General features: G+C 45.0%; 1 protein-coding gene across 2 annotated transcripts in view; it reads right to left on the reverse strand.

Moving 5' to 3' along the window:
• Positions 1–19,306, reverse strand: part of pdzd7a (PDZ domain containing 7a) — a 103,640-nt gene that overhangs the window by 41,120 nt on the left and 43,214 nt on the right. For both annotated transcript variants that reach the window (XM_078565160.1, XM_078565159.1), the window contains 3 exons: positions 17,247–17,426; positions 9,113–9,276; positions 6,459–6,550 (listed from right to left, as the gene is read on the reverse strand). In XM_078565160.1, the coding sequence (XP_078421286.1) occupies positions 6,459–6,550; positions 9,113–9,276; positions 17,247–17,426 (436 nt within the window). The remainder of the gene's footprint in view (positions 1–6,458; positions 6,551–9,112; positions 9,277–17,246; positions 17,427–19,306) is intronic.

Here is a 19,306-nt window from a genome sequence, read left to right on the forward strand (position 1 = left end):
ACAACACAAGGTTAGTGGGTAAAAGCTCATTTGCATTGAAGAAAAAAATAAATTACTTTGCTTAAATTACCTGCTCAATTTTATCTTCTTTTATGAAAGACACTTGTTCAGTTTAATATTTTATATGGTACTAGGGGTATTTTTTGAAATGTAATATCTAGGTTAAAACACTTTCTGTAATAAGAAGACATTTTCAATGCAAAATTAGATTAATACAAAGAAGCTTTCAGGCATTTTGTAAAGCCTGTCTCATGGGAATGACACGCTACTGTCATTACCACAGTGTTTTCAGAATTTTTCTTTTCGCAGATGAAGGACACATGTTTAATTAACTCTGCATAACTATTTTGTCAAAAAATTCAAGACTAATAGTTTTCACGTTTATGCAAATACAACTTATTTAAAATAAACCATTAGGTGGGGCACACTGACACGTGAACTTTAAAAATATTTGATACAGCAGCAAATTAGTGGAAGAAATTACCCATTATTGTCAGCCTTGGGTCAGTGGTAGCACTCTTGCCTCTGAGTCATAAGGTTGGGGGTTCTACCTCCACTCCAGAGACTTGTGCACTTGGGAAGAATTTTACCCTTGGTGTGCGGGATTGGGGGGGGCGGGCGGGGGCAGTGGGGAAGCTGGCCCGCGATTGGAAGCGCTCCGCGATGTGGGTGGGCCAATTGTGATACACGGCCTGGGAATGAGCAAGAAGGGGGAGGCAGGGGCATGATGTCTACTAGGTCCACTGGTGACCTGGCAGCTGATCCAAATGCTGCCTTGGCAGCCCCTGGAAAGCTGCCACTGAAGGACGGGGAAGTGTTGTGAGGGGAAACCGTAGTGGGTGGACACTGGCAGGCGCGAGGGCAGGCTGGCAGGGCAGTTGGCCCCACGTTTTTCGGATGAGTGCCTCACAGTCCTCCTGGAGGAGGTGGCAGCGAGGAGAGAAACCCTTGTCCCCAGGGATGGGAGTAGGAGGCCCCTCCCAACTCACCGAAAAGGCCTGGGAGGAGGTGACATCCAGGGTCAACAGCCACGGTGTGGTGAGGCACACATGGGTCCAGTGCTGGAAGCGCTTCAGCGATCTCCTGCGATCGAGGAGGGTGAGTACCGTGTTGGCGTGGGTCACTTCGCAGGACAATTAAGAGCTTCCCACCAGCGCCCCCCCACCCCGGCCCGGTGGACCTCAGAGATGTTAGAGTGTGAGTGCCAAATGTCAATGAGGCAGGAGCTGGCCAAGGGGGTGAGCCTTGGCTGCTTGGACTGAGTGCCTTGCAGCTCCAGGGTCACGAATCGGCTGAGCCCTGTGAGGTGGGATTGGCCAGGTTGCAATGGCGCTGCAGGTAGAGTGAGGACTTATCAATGTTTCTCTATCCTTTCTGGAGAAAACATCCCATAACAATACTGAGAGGTCATGGACTGGCGGGGATCGCCACACTTCCTCATCTTCACACGATACGATCAGGAGGCCCTGGAGCTGGAGAGGCGCCATGCACCTCGGTCAAGCGGCCGTGGTAAGGCTGGGGTGCCAGAGGAAGGTAAGAGTGCAGTGCACCAAGGTGAGAATGTCGGTTTTAGCTACCATTCCCGTGTTGTCTCTATATTGATGTGAGCCTGGAACCTGCAATCCCCATTGATAATTGAAAGACAAGGGCACCATTATGCATATCTCTGTCTCATCAGGGTGCCAGACATGCACAGTGACAGTTTTATGACTTAAACTAATGACATGTCCTTCTTCTCCATTTTAGGCTCACCTGCAGCCGTTTGTTATGAGGAGCCTGAAGGCCCACCCCGGCCCGAGGACCACCATGCTCACCACGCAACTGTGTCACATCCTCGCTGTCAAACAGGCACCAGTGCAGATACCAGCACCTTGTTGGGCGTAACAGTGCCGTGTAGTCTATCAGAGCACGTTGCTGAGGGCACCACATTCGATTGAGGTGCAGGCGGAGGCAGAGAGTGCCCAGGGCGTCGGCAGGCGCAGGACTGCTGGTGACCAGGACAATGCTCAGTCGGTGGCTGTTGATGGGCTTCTGGAGTCGTACATGAGGCAGCAGATGCTGGATGTCCAGCAGGATGTGCGGGAGGATCTGGCGGAGATACATGAGCGAATGCGTGCCATGGTGTCCGTTTTGGAAGACTCCCTGCAGAGCATAAGCACTCCATTGATCCTCATGGCCGAGTGCAATGCTTCCTCCATGGAGTGAGTGGCGATTCTCATGCGAGGCTCCATCAGGGACTCAATCAGGGGTTCCTGGGGATGCGTTCGGACCTGCAAGCCCTCACACCGGCAATGACCTCAGCTGGTTAGTGTCAGTGTGGGAGATGGATTGGGCACCCAGTATCCCAGCTAGATGCCCATCCATCAATGGTGAGCAAGGAGGTCCAAAGCGATCTGACATTGGCGCATGAGCTGCCTGTCATCTTTGCGGGCTCCTCTCAGGGCACCCTGGATGATGGCAGCAGTTCCTCCGCCCTCTCTGCCAGTGACCGTGGCATCCGATGAGGCTGCAGCGACTGGAGAGATGCCAGCCATGGCACTGGCCACTCCCTCCCTGGCAGGGCCAGCACAGGCTCCACTGGCCATAGGACGCCCACCAAGGTCATCAAGGCCAACAAGACAGCAGAGTGAGCAGGCTGTCTCCAACGCTGGTGCCAGCAAGGGGGTAGCACCTAGACATAGCACCCGCAAGCGAAAACTTAAAGCACCTTAAACACAACATGGCCTTATCACGGGTGATATTTGGTTCCCCCATTTTTCTTTTCTTTTTTTAATGGTGTGATGGAAAACACTGGTTCATGTTAACTTCTGCAATGTTTCACATTCACAAGTAAATGATATGTTATTTTGTGCAACTGGCCTCTGTGTGCTTCATTTGTTCTGTAGGTGCGGGGTAGGCCATGATCTTATGATGGACGTGTGTCTCCTGAAACTTTATTGCAAAGGCACACAGTATATGTTGTTGACCAAGGAACTGGTCCTGTAAAGGATTGAGTATGGAGCCTGCAGACCTGGCATGTGGTGGTGGTTCTTATTTGGTAGCCCAGCTGAAGGCGCGTTGGATCAAAGCGTCCTGGGTGTCCTGGCCTCCCTGTAGGTTACCCAGGTTTGCATCTATACCCTCAGAATTCCAGCATTTTCCTCACCATGCTCATCCTCGGACTGACTACTGAATTCATCATCTGTTGCCTGTGCAGCTGCATCAAGATCTTCTTCCTCCACTGCGTACCCCCTTGCCAGTGCCAGATTGTGGAGAGCGCAGCATGCGACCACTATCAGTGAAACATGATCTGGGGGGTACTGCAGTGCGCCCCCTGAACGGTCCAGGCATCGGAAGCGCATCTTAAGAAGACCAATGGTCCTCTATCACTGCCCTTTTGGAGCCATGTTGTACCGCTGCTCGGTCTCTGTTCTTGGATGGTGGAGAGGCGGCATGAGCCATCTTTTGAGGGGATAGTCCTTGTCACCCAGCAGCCATCCATCCAGTTGGGCTGGAGCACTGAAGTGCCTCGCACCTGGGAGTGCCTCAGGAGGTAAGCGTCATAGGAGCTGCCTGGGTACCTTGCACACATTTGCAGAATCTGCATCTTGTGATCACACACTATCTGCGCGTTGATGGAGTGGAAACCCTTCCTGTTGACGAAGGCTCCTGGCTCATCCTCTGGCGCCTTGATGGCAACACGTGTGCAGTCGATTGCAGGGGGAACCCAGCAATCACTGCGAAGCCTCTGGCTCACTCTGCCTGGCTGACCTCGTCCGTACACTAATGAATAAATGCGTGCCTGAACACAGCGTCTATCACCAGCTTGACACAACTGTGGACAGCTGATTGGGACACTCCACAAAGATCACCCACTGACCCCTGGAAAGAGTCGGAATATAGAAGTTGAGGGCCACTGTGACCTCCAGGGCCACTGGAATGGGGTGTCCACCCACACAGTCAGAGCTGATCTCAGGCCCGATCCTCTGACAGATGGAGGTCACTGCCTCCCTTGAGAGATGGAGCCTCCTTCAGCATTGCACCCCAGACATATTGAAGTAGCTGCATCGCCGCCTGTAAACCCTGGCAACAGGATACTGGCGTCTTCTGCGGCCCATTCCACCTTGGACTACCTGTTGGCCCTGAACCCCTTGTGCCTGCGCCTCTCCTCCCACAGGTCCCTCCCCTGGAAGCTGCATTGGGACACCTGGCCTCCTCTCCCTTCTGCCCCTCTCTCCCTCCTCAGAGGAGGTGCCTCCAGCGGAGACCACAATCCCCATTATGGGGTGAGGGAAGGCTGTCTGATACCTGGAAGGCCCCACACAGTCTGAATTCTCCAGGGGCCTGGAAAGCAACACTGAGTCCTGAACTGAAGCCTCTAAATGCTCTGAATGCAGCTCTGAAGCGAGATGAAGCTGTCCTGTTCACAGAAGCAAGCAGCAGCAAGTGTTAGCCTGCACTCCTCACTATGCGCTTTGACAAGGCCACTGATCCCTCTTATCCCGCCTGTGAATGAGATTTTGCAAATTGTGGCCTGCCCGCCTTGCCCACGCAATGGCATAAAAAAATCGCACGGGCTACATAAAGTTGGAGACAACTGGTGTCCCAAGGGCCTTAACTGGCCACTTAATTAATGGCGGATGCACCTCCATCTCCATCACTTGCCCGCCTAGTGAAATATTGTGAGTGCGCGCGTTGACATCGGCACGGTTGGCCGACGTCAACGCGCTTCATTTAACGCTCGAACAGGTCAGGCGTGCGTCCGCCAGCCTAGCTAAAAATTCTGCCCGTAATCTAGGTTGACACTCCTGAGGGAGTGCTGCACTGTTGGAGGTGCTATCTTTTGGATGAAACATTAACTGAGACCCCACCTGGCCTCTTAGGTATGAGTAAAAGATCCAATGGCACTACTTGAAGAAGAGCAATGGGGTTCTCCCCATCTCCTGACCAACATTTATCTCTCAATCATCACTAAAACAAATTGGCTGTCCTGTCTCCCTGCAGTACTGTAATAATTACACATTATCATAATTCATTGCTGTGCAAAACTTTGGAACATCCTAAGGTTTTGAAAGATTCTCCTCAACTCAAGTTCCTTCCTTCTTTCCTTAAAATGTCTTCTGCACCAGCTGCAAAAGCTATTCTCCTCTTTGGTCAAAATGACTATGAGGATATCAATTAGTTTAATTTATTACTGTGTTACCTGCAAATACACGAATAAACTAAACCCCCTCTGACAAATGGTAACCACTGAATTTTTACAATCAAGTTATGTGACACTTACAAAGTGTAATTCCTTCTCAGGCACAGGTAAAGCTATTCACACAATTCAAATCAAAGGGCTTGTCTGAAAACAGATCATATGTGCTGTACAGCATAGAACGTTTCTAGGAAATGGTCATAAATATTGCAAAAGTTTAAATCTACCAATTTATGGGTAGCTGTTACATTTGTGCATTTGGATACAAATTGCCTTAAACCTCAGCCTAGCTATATTAGTGCTCCTCTGGGACTTACAAGAAATGTTCAAGTCTTCAGTCAAGTCCAGGTTCCACCCCACCATTCCATACCATGAGATCATGCCCAGAACCTAGGTTTGCACACTTACCCGAATAGCGGGCAGACAAATTTCCACAGGCCAGCAGATTCTTCTGGCCCGCCTCTCACCCATTCCTGGCAGGAAGTTGGCAAACGGCATGTAATGAGGTCTGGTGGCTAAATTCTGCCGCGGGTGGGCAGGAATCTAACCACAATCTATAGCTTCCTGTCAGAAACCTGCTCAACTACTGTGAGTTCACAACCTCAGTTATAGTGAGAGAAGATGGGCAGACACCAGGAGCTTTCACATTGCGAGGGGAACAAATACAATAATCCGTAGTCTGGGTCGTGCAGCTCCTAGCAGCCAGCTATAGAATTTCCTTAGTCATTGTACGATGTGTGGGGAGATGGAAGAAGAGATAAGTAAAGTCTTACATTTATGAAATATCTTGTTCAGAAACATTGCAAATTGCTTCACATACAATTACTTTAAAGTTCAGCAACTGTTGTCATGTAGACAAACAAAGGGGAAGGAAGAAAATATATTTCCCTATTCTAAAATGATGGAGATTGAAGTCAACTGTAACAATTGCAGCACTGTAGTTTCATATTAATAAAATTATATCCCTCAGTTATAATGACTGTAATCACCCATAATCATATGTGAAATTATGGAGTGTAAATCTCATCCTACCACTAACTACTTGGAATGATGACACGCTGCTACATCAGCACACTGTTATATTCTATATAATGTTATTATTATTCATTCACAAACGTTTCAGCAATTTAAAATAGACATTTACATGTGTTCAGTTTATAATGGTTCTCCCTTCCGCAAATAATTATTTAATATGTTTGCCCTCTATTGAATATAATAGCGGCATTAAAATGTTGCAGTATTAAAGGAGCACAATTGTACATTGCAGTGTGCTTCTTACCGGATCTCTCTCAATATCAGCAGTTTCTCTGGTTTATCTAATATAGAAAGTAACGGCCGCACCAGGTCTTCCACTCCACCAACTGAAACAAACTACAAACAAAATTGATACTTAAGTTTTCTTTAAAACATAAAGTACTCATCCTATAACATAACCACAAGGTTATATAGGATAGATAGAAATTAAAGATGATTTAGGGCAGAAAGCAGGAGAGACAACTTTTACGTAGAGGACTGTAAGGCTGTGGAATGCACTCCTGAGGTTAGCAACTGAAACAAAGGGCAGGAGTTTCACCTCGTCGGGAGGGCACAGCGGGCAGGCCTGGGAGCGGTCATGAAGCCGACTGCCGCCCGCAATCGGGCCCTGACATCGATTTCACGCGCTACAATGCTGAGCGCTGCCGGGGTGGAGGTGGCGGGAGGAGGGCGAGCGTGGAAGTTTGCGCATGCGCGCGGGTGTGCACAGTGAAAGCTCCCTGAGGTACAGAACTGCCTCAGGGAGCCAACGATTTTTAAAATCAAAACTAACAAACTTACAAATGTTAAAAACATGTCCCCTCATGCGACTCTGTCACATGAGCAGGGACATGTTATAAATAACATTTCAACATTTTTTTTTTACTTTTAATTCCTGTTGGAAACCTCACCCTGGCCGTGGATGAGGCTTCATTAAAAAATCCAAAGGCCACCTGGCCGATTCGCCTGCCCACCAACAGTAAGTTGGGTTAAGCATAAAAAGATACAACCCTTTATAAAATACATGTTTCTGATTTTTGTTACCCACTGTCCTCAGAACAATCTACTCCATGGTGCTCTTTGGAGGAAAGGGTAGATTAAATATTAAAAACAAAACCTACTGCGGATGCTGGGAATCCAAAACAAAAACAGAATTACCTGGAAAAACTCAGCAGGTCTGGCAGCATTGGCGGAGAAGAAAAGAGTCGACGTTTCGAGTCCTCTGTTGAAGGGTCATGAGAACTCGAAACGTCGACTCTTTTCTTCTCCGCCGATGCTGCCAGATTAAATATTTTTGCTTCAGCTTTTTGCACCAAGGGTAACGTTGGATGGGCAGCGAAAAATTGAATTCAATTCATGCTTTAAATGGCCTTAATAGGCCTGTTAATTGTCGGCAGGCACGCTGCTGACTCCCACATGCGCGTCTGCCGGCCGAAATATTGTGCGAGTGAGCGATGACGTTGGGACTCTCAGCGAGAAAGAGCCTTCGTCCAGCAACTCTCTCCGAACTGCTCCTGCTCTGCCACCATAACTTTGCTGTAGGTGCAGCTGAAATCCAGTTTGCATGTAATGTATAAACAGAATCACTTCCAGCTGAGTTACAACAGTGAAGCAGGAGCAACTCTGCAATTTCAGTCTCATGTCAGCAATCATAAATAGGTGAGAGAGGTGATTCAAGGAAAGGGAATAAAGGAAAATGGAAACTTGTTAGGCACCTGGGATGAGGGTGTCTGCTCAAATTCAGGCAAAATACCATCACGGACTGGTTGGTCCAAATGGCCTGTTTGTGTGTTGCAATTTCTGTGTAATTCTATGTAGTAATGTGTGAAATAATATTTTACTGCCATCTAGTGGAAGATTATATATTAAGAGAGCAGGTCAAAATTTTACTTTGCAACATTAAGAATACTTTAAATAACAGTTTCTCTGTGCATTAAGCATAAAAAGATACAACCTTTGACTAAAATACATGTTTCTGATTTTTGTTATCCACTGTCCTCAGAACAATCTACTCCATGGTGCTCTTTGGAGGAAAGGGTAGATTAAATATTTGTTTGCCTCAGCTTTTTGCAAAATATATAGGCTGTTACAAAAGTATATTTTGTAGCAGATACATTCATGTTATATAATCTATTTTTCCTGTAAAAATAGTTACAGCTATTTTTTCAGTAATTTACTCAGCAGTGTAATGCTACATTACAATTCGCCAACCCAGAGAGTTGTGGATGCACAGTCATTGAGTACATTCAAGTCAGAGGTCAACAGGTTTTTGGGTACTGTAATAAGCTAACTTAGGAGGTTTTGTGGGGCAGTGTCCCTACGTCTGAGCTAGAACTTCTGGGACTTGATGACCAAGAAAGGTGTGTTCATATCACTGCCATACAGGTTAAATGTCAACTTGTAAATCCTTCCAACCTGGGCCAATGGCAGGTGGTAAGAGTGGGAGATTCCTGATCAGCCATGTGATGGAAAGAAAATTGAAACCTCTGCCATTGTTAATCATAGCTTTGGACGACAACATGAATGTAAAAGTGCATGTTGCCACAGCAACCTGGCCTGGATCAGATTGGTGCCAATGGTTCAATCCCTGTTCTGGCTGGGGCAGATTCGGGATCTGCCTCCTCACCCCACCCAATGCAGAGGTCGTGGTGTTACAAGTTGGACCTGCCTTCAGGGAGAACACTGAAAAAAAAAGGAGGTAATTAAATTATATGGGGATGGTACAGGAAGGTGCAGTTGAGGTGTAAGATCTGCCATGATTGTTTTGAATGGTAGGGCAGATGGGATGGGACGAATGACTTATTCCTGCTCCTATTTCCTGTGGTCTCCTTACTGATGTTATACTTGTAATTGAGCAGAAATTGTTTGTTGCTGTAGTCTGTGGATGTAGTGAATGAAAATACTGCATGAGGGAAATACCTGCTTACAGTGACGCAAAACTGCATTTACTTCATCTTGATTCAAGAGTTTCCTAGCAATGTCTTCAATCACAGCTAGTGCATGGCTATACATATCTGTTGCTGAGAGGCCATGTTGATCTCTTTCAGAGCCCAAGATGTTAAAACGATTACCTCTTTCTTTATCTTGAATCAAAGGTAAACACAAAAGTCCAAATTATATTCATTATTTGACTGATAAAGAAGGAAACCTCATTTGAAAGAAAAACAGCCACTAGAGTCATTCAACAATGACCTGAATAGAGCCATGCTGTACATTTAATCAATATAGTTATTGATACCGGGTGAAAAGCACACAGCGACAAGTAACATAGTTAAAATACACACAAATATCCTTCTCAAGTAAAGCAATTGTTGTTCAAAAGATTTTTTAAAAGATGAAGAAAGAACTGAAATTCTCCAAATCCAATATTTTCAAAGTCATTATTAAATAATGCAGTTAAGCAGATTTTCATGGTGCCGCAAGTGCGTTTGCATTCTCCAGTGCAAACAATAATGGAAAATAGAAGATTTCATAGTGGTTCAAGCATTCAAAAAAGCGATTTCTTTTGCATGAAAAGAAAAGCAGGAACAGTTCAAAACCAGCTTTAAAAACCAAGCATTCTCAGGCACATTGCAAACATTTACCCTGCTTAAGACTTCTGATGACAAATTTTGGAACAGCAGTTACTGTAATAGAAAGAATGGTTTAAAAAAAAAGCAGATCTCTCTTTACAACTGTACATTAACTCACTAGAAATAATCATTGGCATTACTATTTTCCAGCAGTTGGTCTTAAAATTTATGAAGACATTTTGAGAGCAGGAAAGAATAGTACTTCTAATGGAGGGTCATAAGTTTCTTTAACACAAGTTCGGAAGTAATATTTTCTCATGGATATTAGAGGCATAACCACTGGAGATCCCCATCTGAGGAACCGTATTCATCGTTAACCAGGAGCATCTTACTGACATTAATTTCACCTATTCAATCACCAAGCCACCTGATCCCAACATAATCATTATTTAACAAAGTACTAGCACTTGTGTAAAAGCTGAGTTTCTGAAACTAAATTTTTAGCCAAAAAGTAGGGGATCGACTTTTACACGACTAAAATTTGCGAGGGGTTGAAATCTGCCTTCTCCCATCGTCTTGCAATCGCGGACCAGGATTTTTCCTATGGCGGGTGGGCTGGGTGGAGTCAATCGCCGCCCATGATCGGTTCTGCACCGCTATTTTACGCTGGCGGGGCCAATTAAGGCCCACCCAGCGTAATACGCGGCCGGTAGCGCTCAGTGTTACCTGTGCAGGTGGGGGGAGGAGGGAGAGTCGGGGCCAGCGCTCTTTTGGGCATGTGCGCGACTGAGCACAGCAATCTCCCTAAGGCACGGAGCTGCCTCAGGGAAATTGAATATTAAAATAATGAAAGAAATGATTAAAAAATTTATTTAAGCATGCCCCCTCATGTGACTGTGTCACATGAGTGGGGACATGTTTTTACATCTATGAAAATGTATTTATTTATTTATTTAATAAAAGCCTCAGGAAACCTCATCCTGCTCACGGATGAGGTTTCCTAAAAAACGCAAAAGGCCACTTGGGTTTTCTGCCTACCCGCCAACCTTAAGGTTGGACGGGCAGTGTTCTCAAGTGGCTCAACTGATTTCTTAATGGCCTTATAAGGCCGTTTACATTTCGGCCAGCGCGTGCGCACCGGACAAAATATCGTGATGGCGTTGGGACACCTGCCCGACGTCATCGCGCGTCATTTTACCCATTGGCATGTTGGGCCTGCGTCCGCACGCTGACTGGAAAATTCTGCCCATGGTGTTGCCAGGTCAGAGACCGTTTCTGCCAGTCCGACCCCCAAAAGTCATACAAAAGGAGCCAAAAAGTATGGTTATTATTGATTTTTTTTTAGAATCTAACCATCTCCGCTTGACATTCAATGGCATTACCATCGCTAAATAACCCCCAGATGTTGATAGTGGGGTATCACAGACCAGAAACTGAACTGGACCAGCCATATAAATATTGTGGCTACATGAGCAAGTCCGAGGCTCCTGACTCCCCAAAGCCTGTCCACAAGGCTCATGTCAGGAGTGTGACGGAATACTCTCCACTTGCCTGGATGAGTGCAACTTCCACAACACTCAAGAAGCTTGACATCATCCATGACAAAGCAGCCTGCTTGATTGGCACCCCATCCACCACCTTCAATATTCATTCCCTCCACCACCGATGCGTGGTAGCAGCAATGTGTATCATCGATCAGTTGCACTGTAGCAACTCACCAAGGATCCTTTGACAGCAACTTCCACACCCGCTACCTTTAGTACCTTGAAGGACAAGGGTAGCAAATGCATGGAAACAGCACCATCTGCACGTGCCCCTCCAAGTCACTCACCATCCTGACTTGGAACTATATCATTGTTCCTTCACTGTCGCTGGGTCAAAATCCTGGAACTCCCTTCCTAACAGCACTGTGGGTGTACCTACAACAGATGGACTGCAGTGGTTTAAGAAGACAGCTCACTATCACCTTCTCAAGAGCAACTGGGGATGAGCAATAAATGCTGGTCTAGCCAGCGATGCCCACACCCCGTGAAAGAATAAACAATAAAAAAAATAATAACCTCCATGGAGACAGACATTAATTGTGTACACTACATTCATCAAATTTATCAAATTCATCAAAAACAAAAGCCAGACATGAAAATTTAAACTATTTCTGCCTGTTCTTCTCTCTCCCCCCACCATAATACAGTTGTCTTGGGCAGGCAGGTAGGAATGGGCAGGCTGTTTTTTTAAACACACATGGTAAAAAGGTAAGAAGGAAGGGGGAGTGTGTCCTATGGGGGATGCCCTGTGCACAGCGGGGGCAACTCCCCCAACGTTGTTCTTCCCCTTCTGGCCTCCGAAACCCTCCCTCCAGCCCATCTCACCTCCTTCCCTAGGCTGCTTGTTCCCTGTCCATCTTAAAAGCAATAGATTTACTTGGCTCTGGGATCCATCGGAAATTTGCGTGGGCCTGCTTGCAGTGAGTGCCAGCAGTTCCCACTACTGAGTTCTGGCACTGCTGGGACAGCTAAAGCTGCTGGTCAATCTGATTGGCTAGCAGCTCTCGCTGGCAGGACCTCCTCCCACTGAGGGGCGGAAGCCCCACTCTCCGCCCTTTTAGACCACCGGCAATGTGTAATGGCTGCAGTGCAGGCCTTTTTTAAGATGTGTTGGCTGCTGACTGACTCTTGCAACGCAATATGCGCCCCCCTCCTTCGTGAAATCCAGCCCTTGGTAAAAATTTAGATAGCGTGTAATTCAGACATTTAATAAATAACAGTAACAATAAACAAAGGACTGTAGAAAACATGAAACTCCACATGGAAGTGCAAAAGTACTAGAATTTTTAAAACTGGGGATAATTTCCATTGATATATAGCTGAATTACCTGCAAGCTCATTGAATGTAGAGAGAAAAGATTCCAGTTGTCTTCTACTATTAGGTCTTCAGTGCACTAACTATTATTTCTGATTCACATGTGTAATAAATCTTATCACCTTATCACCAAGTGTTTTACAAACAGTGAACTGCTCTGAACTGTAGCTATTACTGTTATATGGACAAACTTGGCACTCAGTTTGAAAGCTGCAAAGACCAACAAACAACAATGATATAAATGACCAATTACTTTGCTCTTTCTGGTGCTGGTTGTGAGAGGAATATTGAACAGGAGACCAGTATAATTTCCTGGCCTCCTTCAAATAGGAATCATTAAACCAACAGTCAATGCCTTGGCTCAATATCTCATTTCAAGAATGAGTAACAAGTCCCAAGTCACACATCACCCCTGTGCTCGCCAGCCTACAATAGCTCCCAGTCTGGCAACATGCCATTTTAAAATTCGTGCCCTGGTTTTCAAATCCCTCTACTGTCGCGCACCTCATTATCTCTGTCAACTTCACCAGGCTCGATTCCATCGCTCCATCATTTGCTGCTGTATGTTCAGCTGCCTAGACCCTAACCACCAGAATTTTCTCCCTAAACATCTCCAACTCTCTCTCTTCCTTTAAGCTCTTTAAAACCTAGACACCTGTCCTCGTGTCTCCTTAAGTGGCTTGGTGTCAAAATTTCATCTGATAATGCTCCTGTGAGACACCTTGGGACATGTCGTTTTATGTTAAAGGAGCTTTATAAATTCAATTTGTTGTTGGTGATATCTCTTGCAATGAACACTCCTTCAGTACTGCACTGGGGTATCAGTTTAAGCTGTAATCATTTCAGGGCCACTGGGTCTTCAACCAACACCTTCTTGGCTGAGTGATGAAAATGCTGCGATTGACTCAAGCCGAGTAACATATGATGGTATTTCAGTTCGAAGTTTGGGAAAGTTTAAAATCAGTCTCAAACAGCCTGAAGGAGGTATTGCAAGTTCCAGCTTGTGAAAGCCTGAGGAAAGTGGGCAATCAGGTAGAGAGATGATGACGTGCTTAGTATATTTGGAACATTTAAGATTTATGTCACTTAGCTTTATTACTCATCTAAAGAAACTGGAATAAGCAAGGAGGAGTTTAATAGCTTAAGGGGAAAATAACTACGTGGTTAACTAAACAAGTCCCAACAGTTTGCTGAAGTGCATAGAAGTATTCAGCTTTTCTGTGTGATTTGCTTACAAAAGAAATAGTTGTATTGTGAGTCAATGTGTTCTTTGCTCTTTTTAATTGTAATATTCACGAATATTTTGTAATTGGGCTTCACACATGGGGCGGAACTGTCTTAGATTTGCACAAAGTGTGGGGGCGGGCAGGATAAAGAACGTTTTACTCGCTGGCCACAATAGTGGCTTCTCATGCCATATCTTCCCAAACCCACCTCATTAATCATGCATTTCTGGGAAACATGCCATTTCAATGGAGGTGGACTCTCATTTACCCGCCACATCGTCACCTCGCCGCTTCCTCATGTTGGGCGCCACATTTAAAGTGCGACCACGTGCACACCTCTCAGTGTTTCCAGCACAGAAGACAAGGCCTCGAAAGGCAAGAAGAAAGCAGCCCCCCCGATTCAATGACGCATCCCTAGGACACCTTCTAGACAACGTTGGAGCCCACTTGGATGTCCTCTACCCCAGCTCTGGCTGCAGGAGGCACCACTCTGGCTTGGAGCCGGTGGCAGTGGTGGTCAGTTCCAACACTGCACAGAAGATGTTCACCATCTAGTGCAGAAAGAAGTTGAATTATCATCCATGCCGCCAGGGTAAGGCAACCATCTCATCACTCTAAACTCACACACTCACAAGCCCATCACACATTCACTGGCATCTCACTCACTGCCAGCTCAAGGGACATCACCACTCACTCTCTCACACACACCCTCACATCTCCATCTGACCTCATCTCCTCTGGAGATTGCCTCCTCAGTCCTCACCCTCTTGAGGCCACTTACACAGATCAATATGTGTCCCCACACACACCCTGGGATACCCCCCTTCCCCAATAATGCTCTAGCCCTGCAGCCTCTTCCCTAGCCTGAGGCCATTTCTTCTCCTTCCCCAAGCAAGACCTAGCCCTTCAGCCATGGAAAAGCCACCCTGCCTAACGGCTGGTCTGGTAGGTAGAGACCTGCCCATGAGCCCACTAAAAGTGATGTGGTGTTGCCTGCGAAGTCTGGTGCTGATGACTGCGAGCGCTGCCTGAAGCAAGGTAGGCAAACAAGCCTCAAAGTCCTGGGTGAAGTGCAGCTCACCAGGGGCTCGTTGCTTATGTTCAGTTGTGAAACACGTCAGCGTGGCTCGGATGATCCAGCGTCGAGGGTGATTCCAGTGAGCTGGTCTTATAATGATATGCAGATGTACTACAATGAGGTTCCCGACATCCGATAGCGGAAAGCACGGCCTGCCATTGAAAGGCAGAGTAGACCATCGCAAACTGGTTTCACAATGTCACAAAACTGATTTTTGGCCTTCCCGCCATATTGTCCGCTCATGCGCGCCATGATGCCTGATGCCAGCAAGCAAGGAAACTTCTGCCCTTGATTTGCACCCAAGAAATTTAAAATATAGCCACTGAATGAAAAGAATATTGCCAAGAGTTGAATTAAGGCTTTTTGCAACATATTTGAAACATGTAAATTGATCTTTTAAAAAACATTTCAGGGTTTCCATGCTTTAAATTTGTTTAAATACGTGCTCAACTTTTCATCAAAATATGTTTTGAAACTAGTATTTTTGGGAATAAAATGAGCTCAAAAAGGATGGTAAACTTTGTTAAGGATGGCAGTGATAAAACTGGAACAAACACTTAAGTTAATCAAACAGAGACATTAAATTTGGGCATTCCACTTGATTTTCCCCCATATTGCAGTATGTAACACCTAAAATATTTTAACAAAACCATTTAAGTAGCTTTTTGGGTTTTCAAATGCCTATGGAAAATAGTAAGTTCATTTACAAAAGAAAGAATAACCGGAGAACTGAGCATAGGCCACATTTAGGACGTTGAACTGCCACAATCAAAGTGGGAGGGAAAGGAACTTTGGGGTGAAACTTGTTCCCATCAAGTTTTCATTCCTTCTTGGCCACTTGAAGAAATTCTGGGAGCTAATGAGTGGTCAATCCTGCCTGCCCCATTCTACAATGTTGTCAAAGTTGGAGATGGTGCAAGTCGTATGCCGTGCGTCCCCATAAATCCTGCCAGTGCCCACGGTGTAGCCAGTGGTAAGTACAGCTTCTTACAATGCTAAGAAGCAGGCACGTATGCTGTTTAACAGCTATTAGTGATGCCCACAATGCCCTCTCCCATTATCATTTGATCCTGGAATGGCAAGCAGCTCCTTAATGGTATGGGCATCTACCACATGATGCAAATAACCCGAACCCTTGGGTCACCCATAGCAGTGGATCAATGGGAAGAAGTTTCATTCCACTGCAATGCTCCCCATGCAAAAACGTAATTGGTATCACTGACGCTTCAAACAAAGATAGGGGTTCAAGGTACCAACATAACCATAAAACTTATTTCTGATCAAGCGTCACAGCTGAAACATTTAATCTATTGTTTCACAGTTCTTTATTTAATGAAACTCATTATTAAAATGATGGACAATCTAAAAACAAAATTATAATTCGTGCTACAGCCATAGCTTGATGGAAAATATACCATTCCTACATTGTAAAAAAAATTTCATGTAGCAGAATTTTGCCCTCATCGGGCAGGCCCGGGAGCAGCTGGGAAGTTGACCGCCGCCCACGATCGGGCCCCAACCGCAATTTTACGCTGTCTGGCCAATTAACGGCAAAACGGTTGGACGGGCAGTGAAAAATTCCAATCAATTAGTTGATTAAGGGCCTTAATGAGCTGCTTAATTGTCGGCAGGCGCGCTGCTGACTACCGCGCATGCCCACCGACCGAAATACCGCACAATGATGTCAGGATGCTCACCCAACGCCATCGCGCGTCATTTTACGCACACCGAGCGAAAAATTCAGGCCATGGAAAAAAAATTCCTTCTGTTGATAATTTTGGCAGGAGTTGCTGTGAATACAATGCAACAACCTGCATTTATATAGCGCCTTCAACAGAGAACAGAAAAATCCCAAAGCAATTCACAGAGGCATCAGGAAAAAAAACCAGATGCTGAGGCAAAGGAGGGGAGGTGATCAAAAAACTTGGTCAAAGTGGTGGGATTTAAGGAGGATTGTAAAGGGGAAGGATGTGCAGAGGTAGCGGGATTTTGGGAGAGGTGGAAGGGTTCAGGGAAAGGGGGAAGGAATCTCGGAAAGTGGAGCCTAAGTGACTGAAGGTGCTGGGGCAAAGGGAGGGGGAAAGACAAAGAGTCAGAGGAAATTAGAGTTCGGTTGGGAGGAACGTGGGGAAGGAAAGTTGAGCGTGACTATAGGATTAGGGTCAGTAACAGAGATGGGGAGGTGGAGGCCACAAAAGCATTTAAAAAACAAGGATGAAAATTACATTTTATATTCATAATTGTGTTTTCACTAAATTTACTGACGGGGGTATTTTTTGACTTTTTGTTTCAATGTCTGCTTTTCATAAAGCTATATTTGCTGTCAAGACATGATACCACTTTGCTTCCTCAGTGACAACTCATTAATTTTTTCTTACCTTTATCTGATTCTGAGCGAGATGGGGATTTGGACCTGAGTTTTTTTTTTGGATTTTGCTCACTTGAAGGCCTCCCAGATCGAACATTTCTAAAAAACATGTTCACAAATGTTTTGGAGTGCTCCAACTTTGTTCCTTCCGCAGGAGTCTTTTGCTTCTTTTTCTTTTTCTTCTTGTCCTCTAGAAAAGTGAGTTAAAAAAGGAAAGTTGAGGCCCAAGATCTGTAGCTATTGCTCCAAAATTGTGAAACTGTCCTCTCTGTACAGAGTTTCAGTCAATGGGAGCACAGATTGGAGAATTGGCCATGGGGGTTAGCGTGCCTGATTCACAGTTCTCTAGACCCTTTGGGGCATTAAAAACCAGTAACTGGAGAATCAAGACTTCCATTGCCCCAGCCTGTGATCTTTGAGTGAGATTCAACGCCAGGGCTGAATGTTGCAATTTCAAGACTTACATCTTATTTTAAAGTTGCATTATTGACTGAGAAATAAGGTTGTTTTAACTTTTTAAGGCGCTGACAATTGTAACAGTACATCTCGATGGCACCAACTCTCCTCTGGTAGCTTAGCCAAGTGGCATTCTGCATGTGTGATCCTGGAAACTGAGTGTTGGGTGGCACTTTACTTGAGTTGAAAGCCTAGCAGAGACCAATCCTGTCATTTCCTTTTAAACAGTGAAGCTTCAAAAAAGCATCGAATGCCAATTTTCCACTTTTAGTCAATTATTTCAGCCAACTATACCCTTGGCTTTCTCTTTTCCATTTACAACATTAAAATGCATGTCCTTGTTGTCACTGATTTCCAACGGCACCAGTAAATGCAAAATGTGCAAACAATTCCCTTAGTAGAAAACATGAGTAATTTTTGATGCAACAATATTTACCTTTAATACTCTAGAAATTGTATATTAAACCTCTTATTCATGTAGCTGGAAACAGTTATACACGTGTTTCTCAAGAAATTAGAAACTAAACAAGTTAAACGAGAGTTCCACTTCTTTCCCTTTTGGTATTGGAAACCAGATGGGATTAATGACCTTGGATAAAACCACTCACACTAAGGTAGCAAGTATCACTGGAATTAGATATTGGCAAGGCTGATTTTTAAGCTTTCTCGTGGCTTTTAGTTTGAAAATTTACTAATCTGAATTAAAGATTTCTATCATATAATTATCAGAGTAACATTATTGTCATAACTTTGATGTTTTTACATGCCTACACATTGCCTAACTTGAACATTTAAAATAAGAAGTACTTTAAAAGTATTTATGACACTGCATTTTATAATCCTTGCTTTAATTCCATCTCCTACCTTTGAAGTGACATCCTTTAAATTGTGCTCCTGACAAACCCAGCTAACTGCTAGTTCACATAAGTAAATGCATTCTGCTGTAATCATCAGTTCTTACCTTCACAAGCAATCATTTAGTCCTGCGTAGGCATGACACTGAATTCCCTCTAGGATATCATTGTAAATTTCCTATAATGGTCAGCCAGCTAGACTCTACAGGGAGTGCTAAAAAGGAGATTGCCCATTCAGCTTTCCTTTAAAATCATGGTTCTCTAGCATCAAGCCTAAGCCCATCCTGAGTTTCTCCTTAGGTATCCTCCCTCAGCCTATACATTGAACTACGCCTCTTTCTTGTTGATTTCAATATCCATCTCAAGTCAACTTGCTGTCTTCCATGATTTCACTGCTCTCACCTATTCTCTTAAACATCTTCCTCCAAATGGCTGCTGCCTTGACCTTACCATTTCACATGGCCCCTCTACTCCCACAGTCTCAATCACAGACATTACTATCTCTAACCATGTCTTTTATTTCTTCCAACCACCACTTCTTCTGTCTGTCGTAAGTAAAAACAAGTCGCTTACAACTGCATTTTCAAACTTCCAACTGTCTAGCCTTAGGCCTTCCATTTGCCACGATACTTCTGCAATTGTTGATCTGTTCATCCATATCCTCACCTCGACCTTTGATGTATTTTTCCCCAGTAAAACCTTTGCTTTCTTCCATCATGGTTTCTTCTCCCTGGTATAGCACTCATTTTCATTCCTTCAG

Source organism: Cetorhinus maximus, chromosome 20 (genome assembly GCF_964194155.1).
Source record: "Cetorhinus maximus chromosome 20, sCetMax3.hap1.1, whole genome shotgun sequence".
Classification (NCBI taxonomy): domain Eukaryota; kingdom Metazoa; phylum Chordata; class Chondrichthyes; order Lamniformes; family Cetorhinidae; genus Cetorhinus; species Cetorhinus maximus.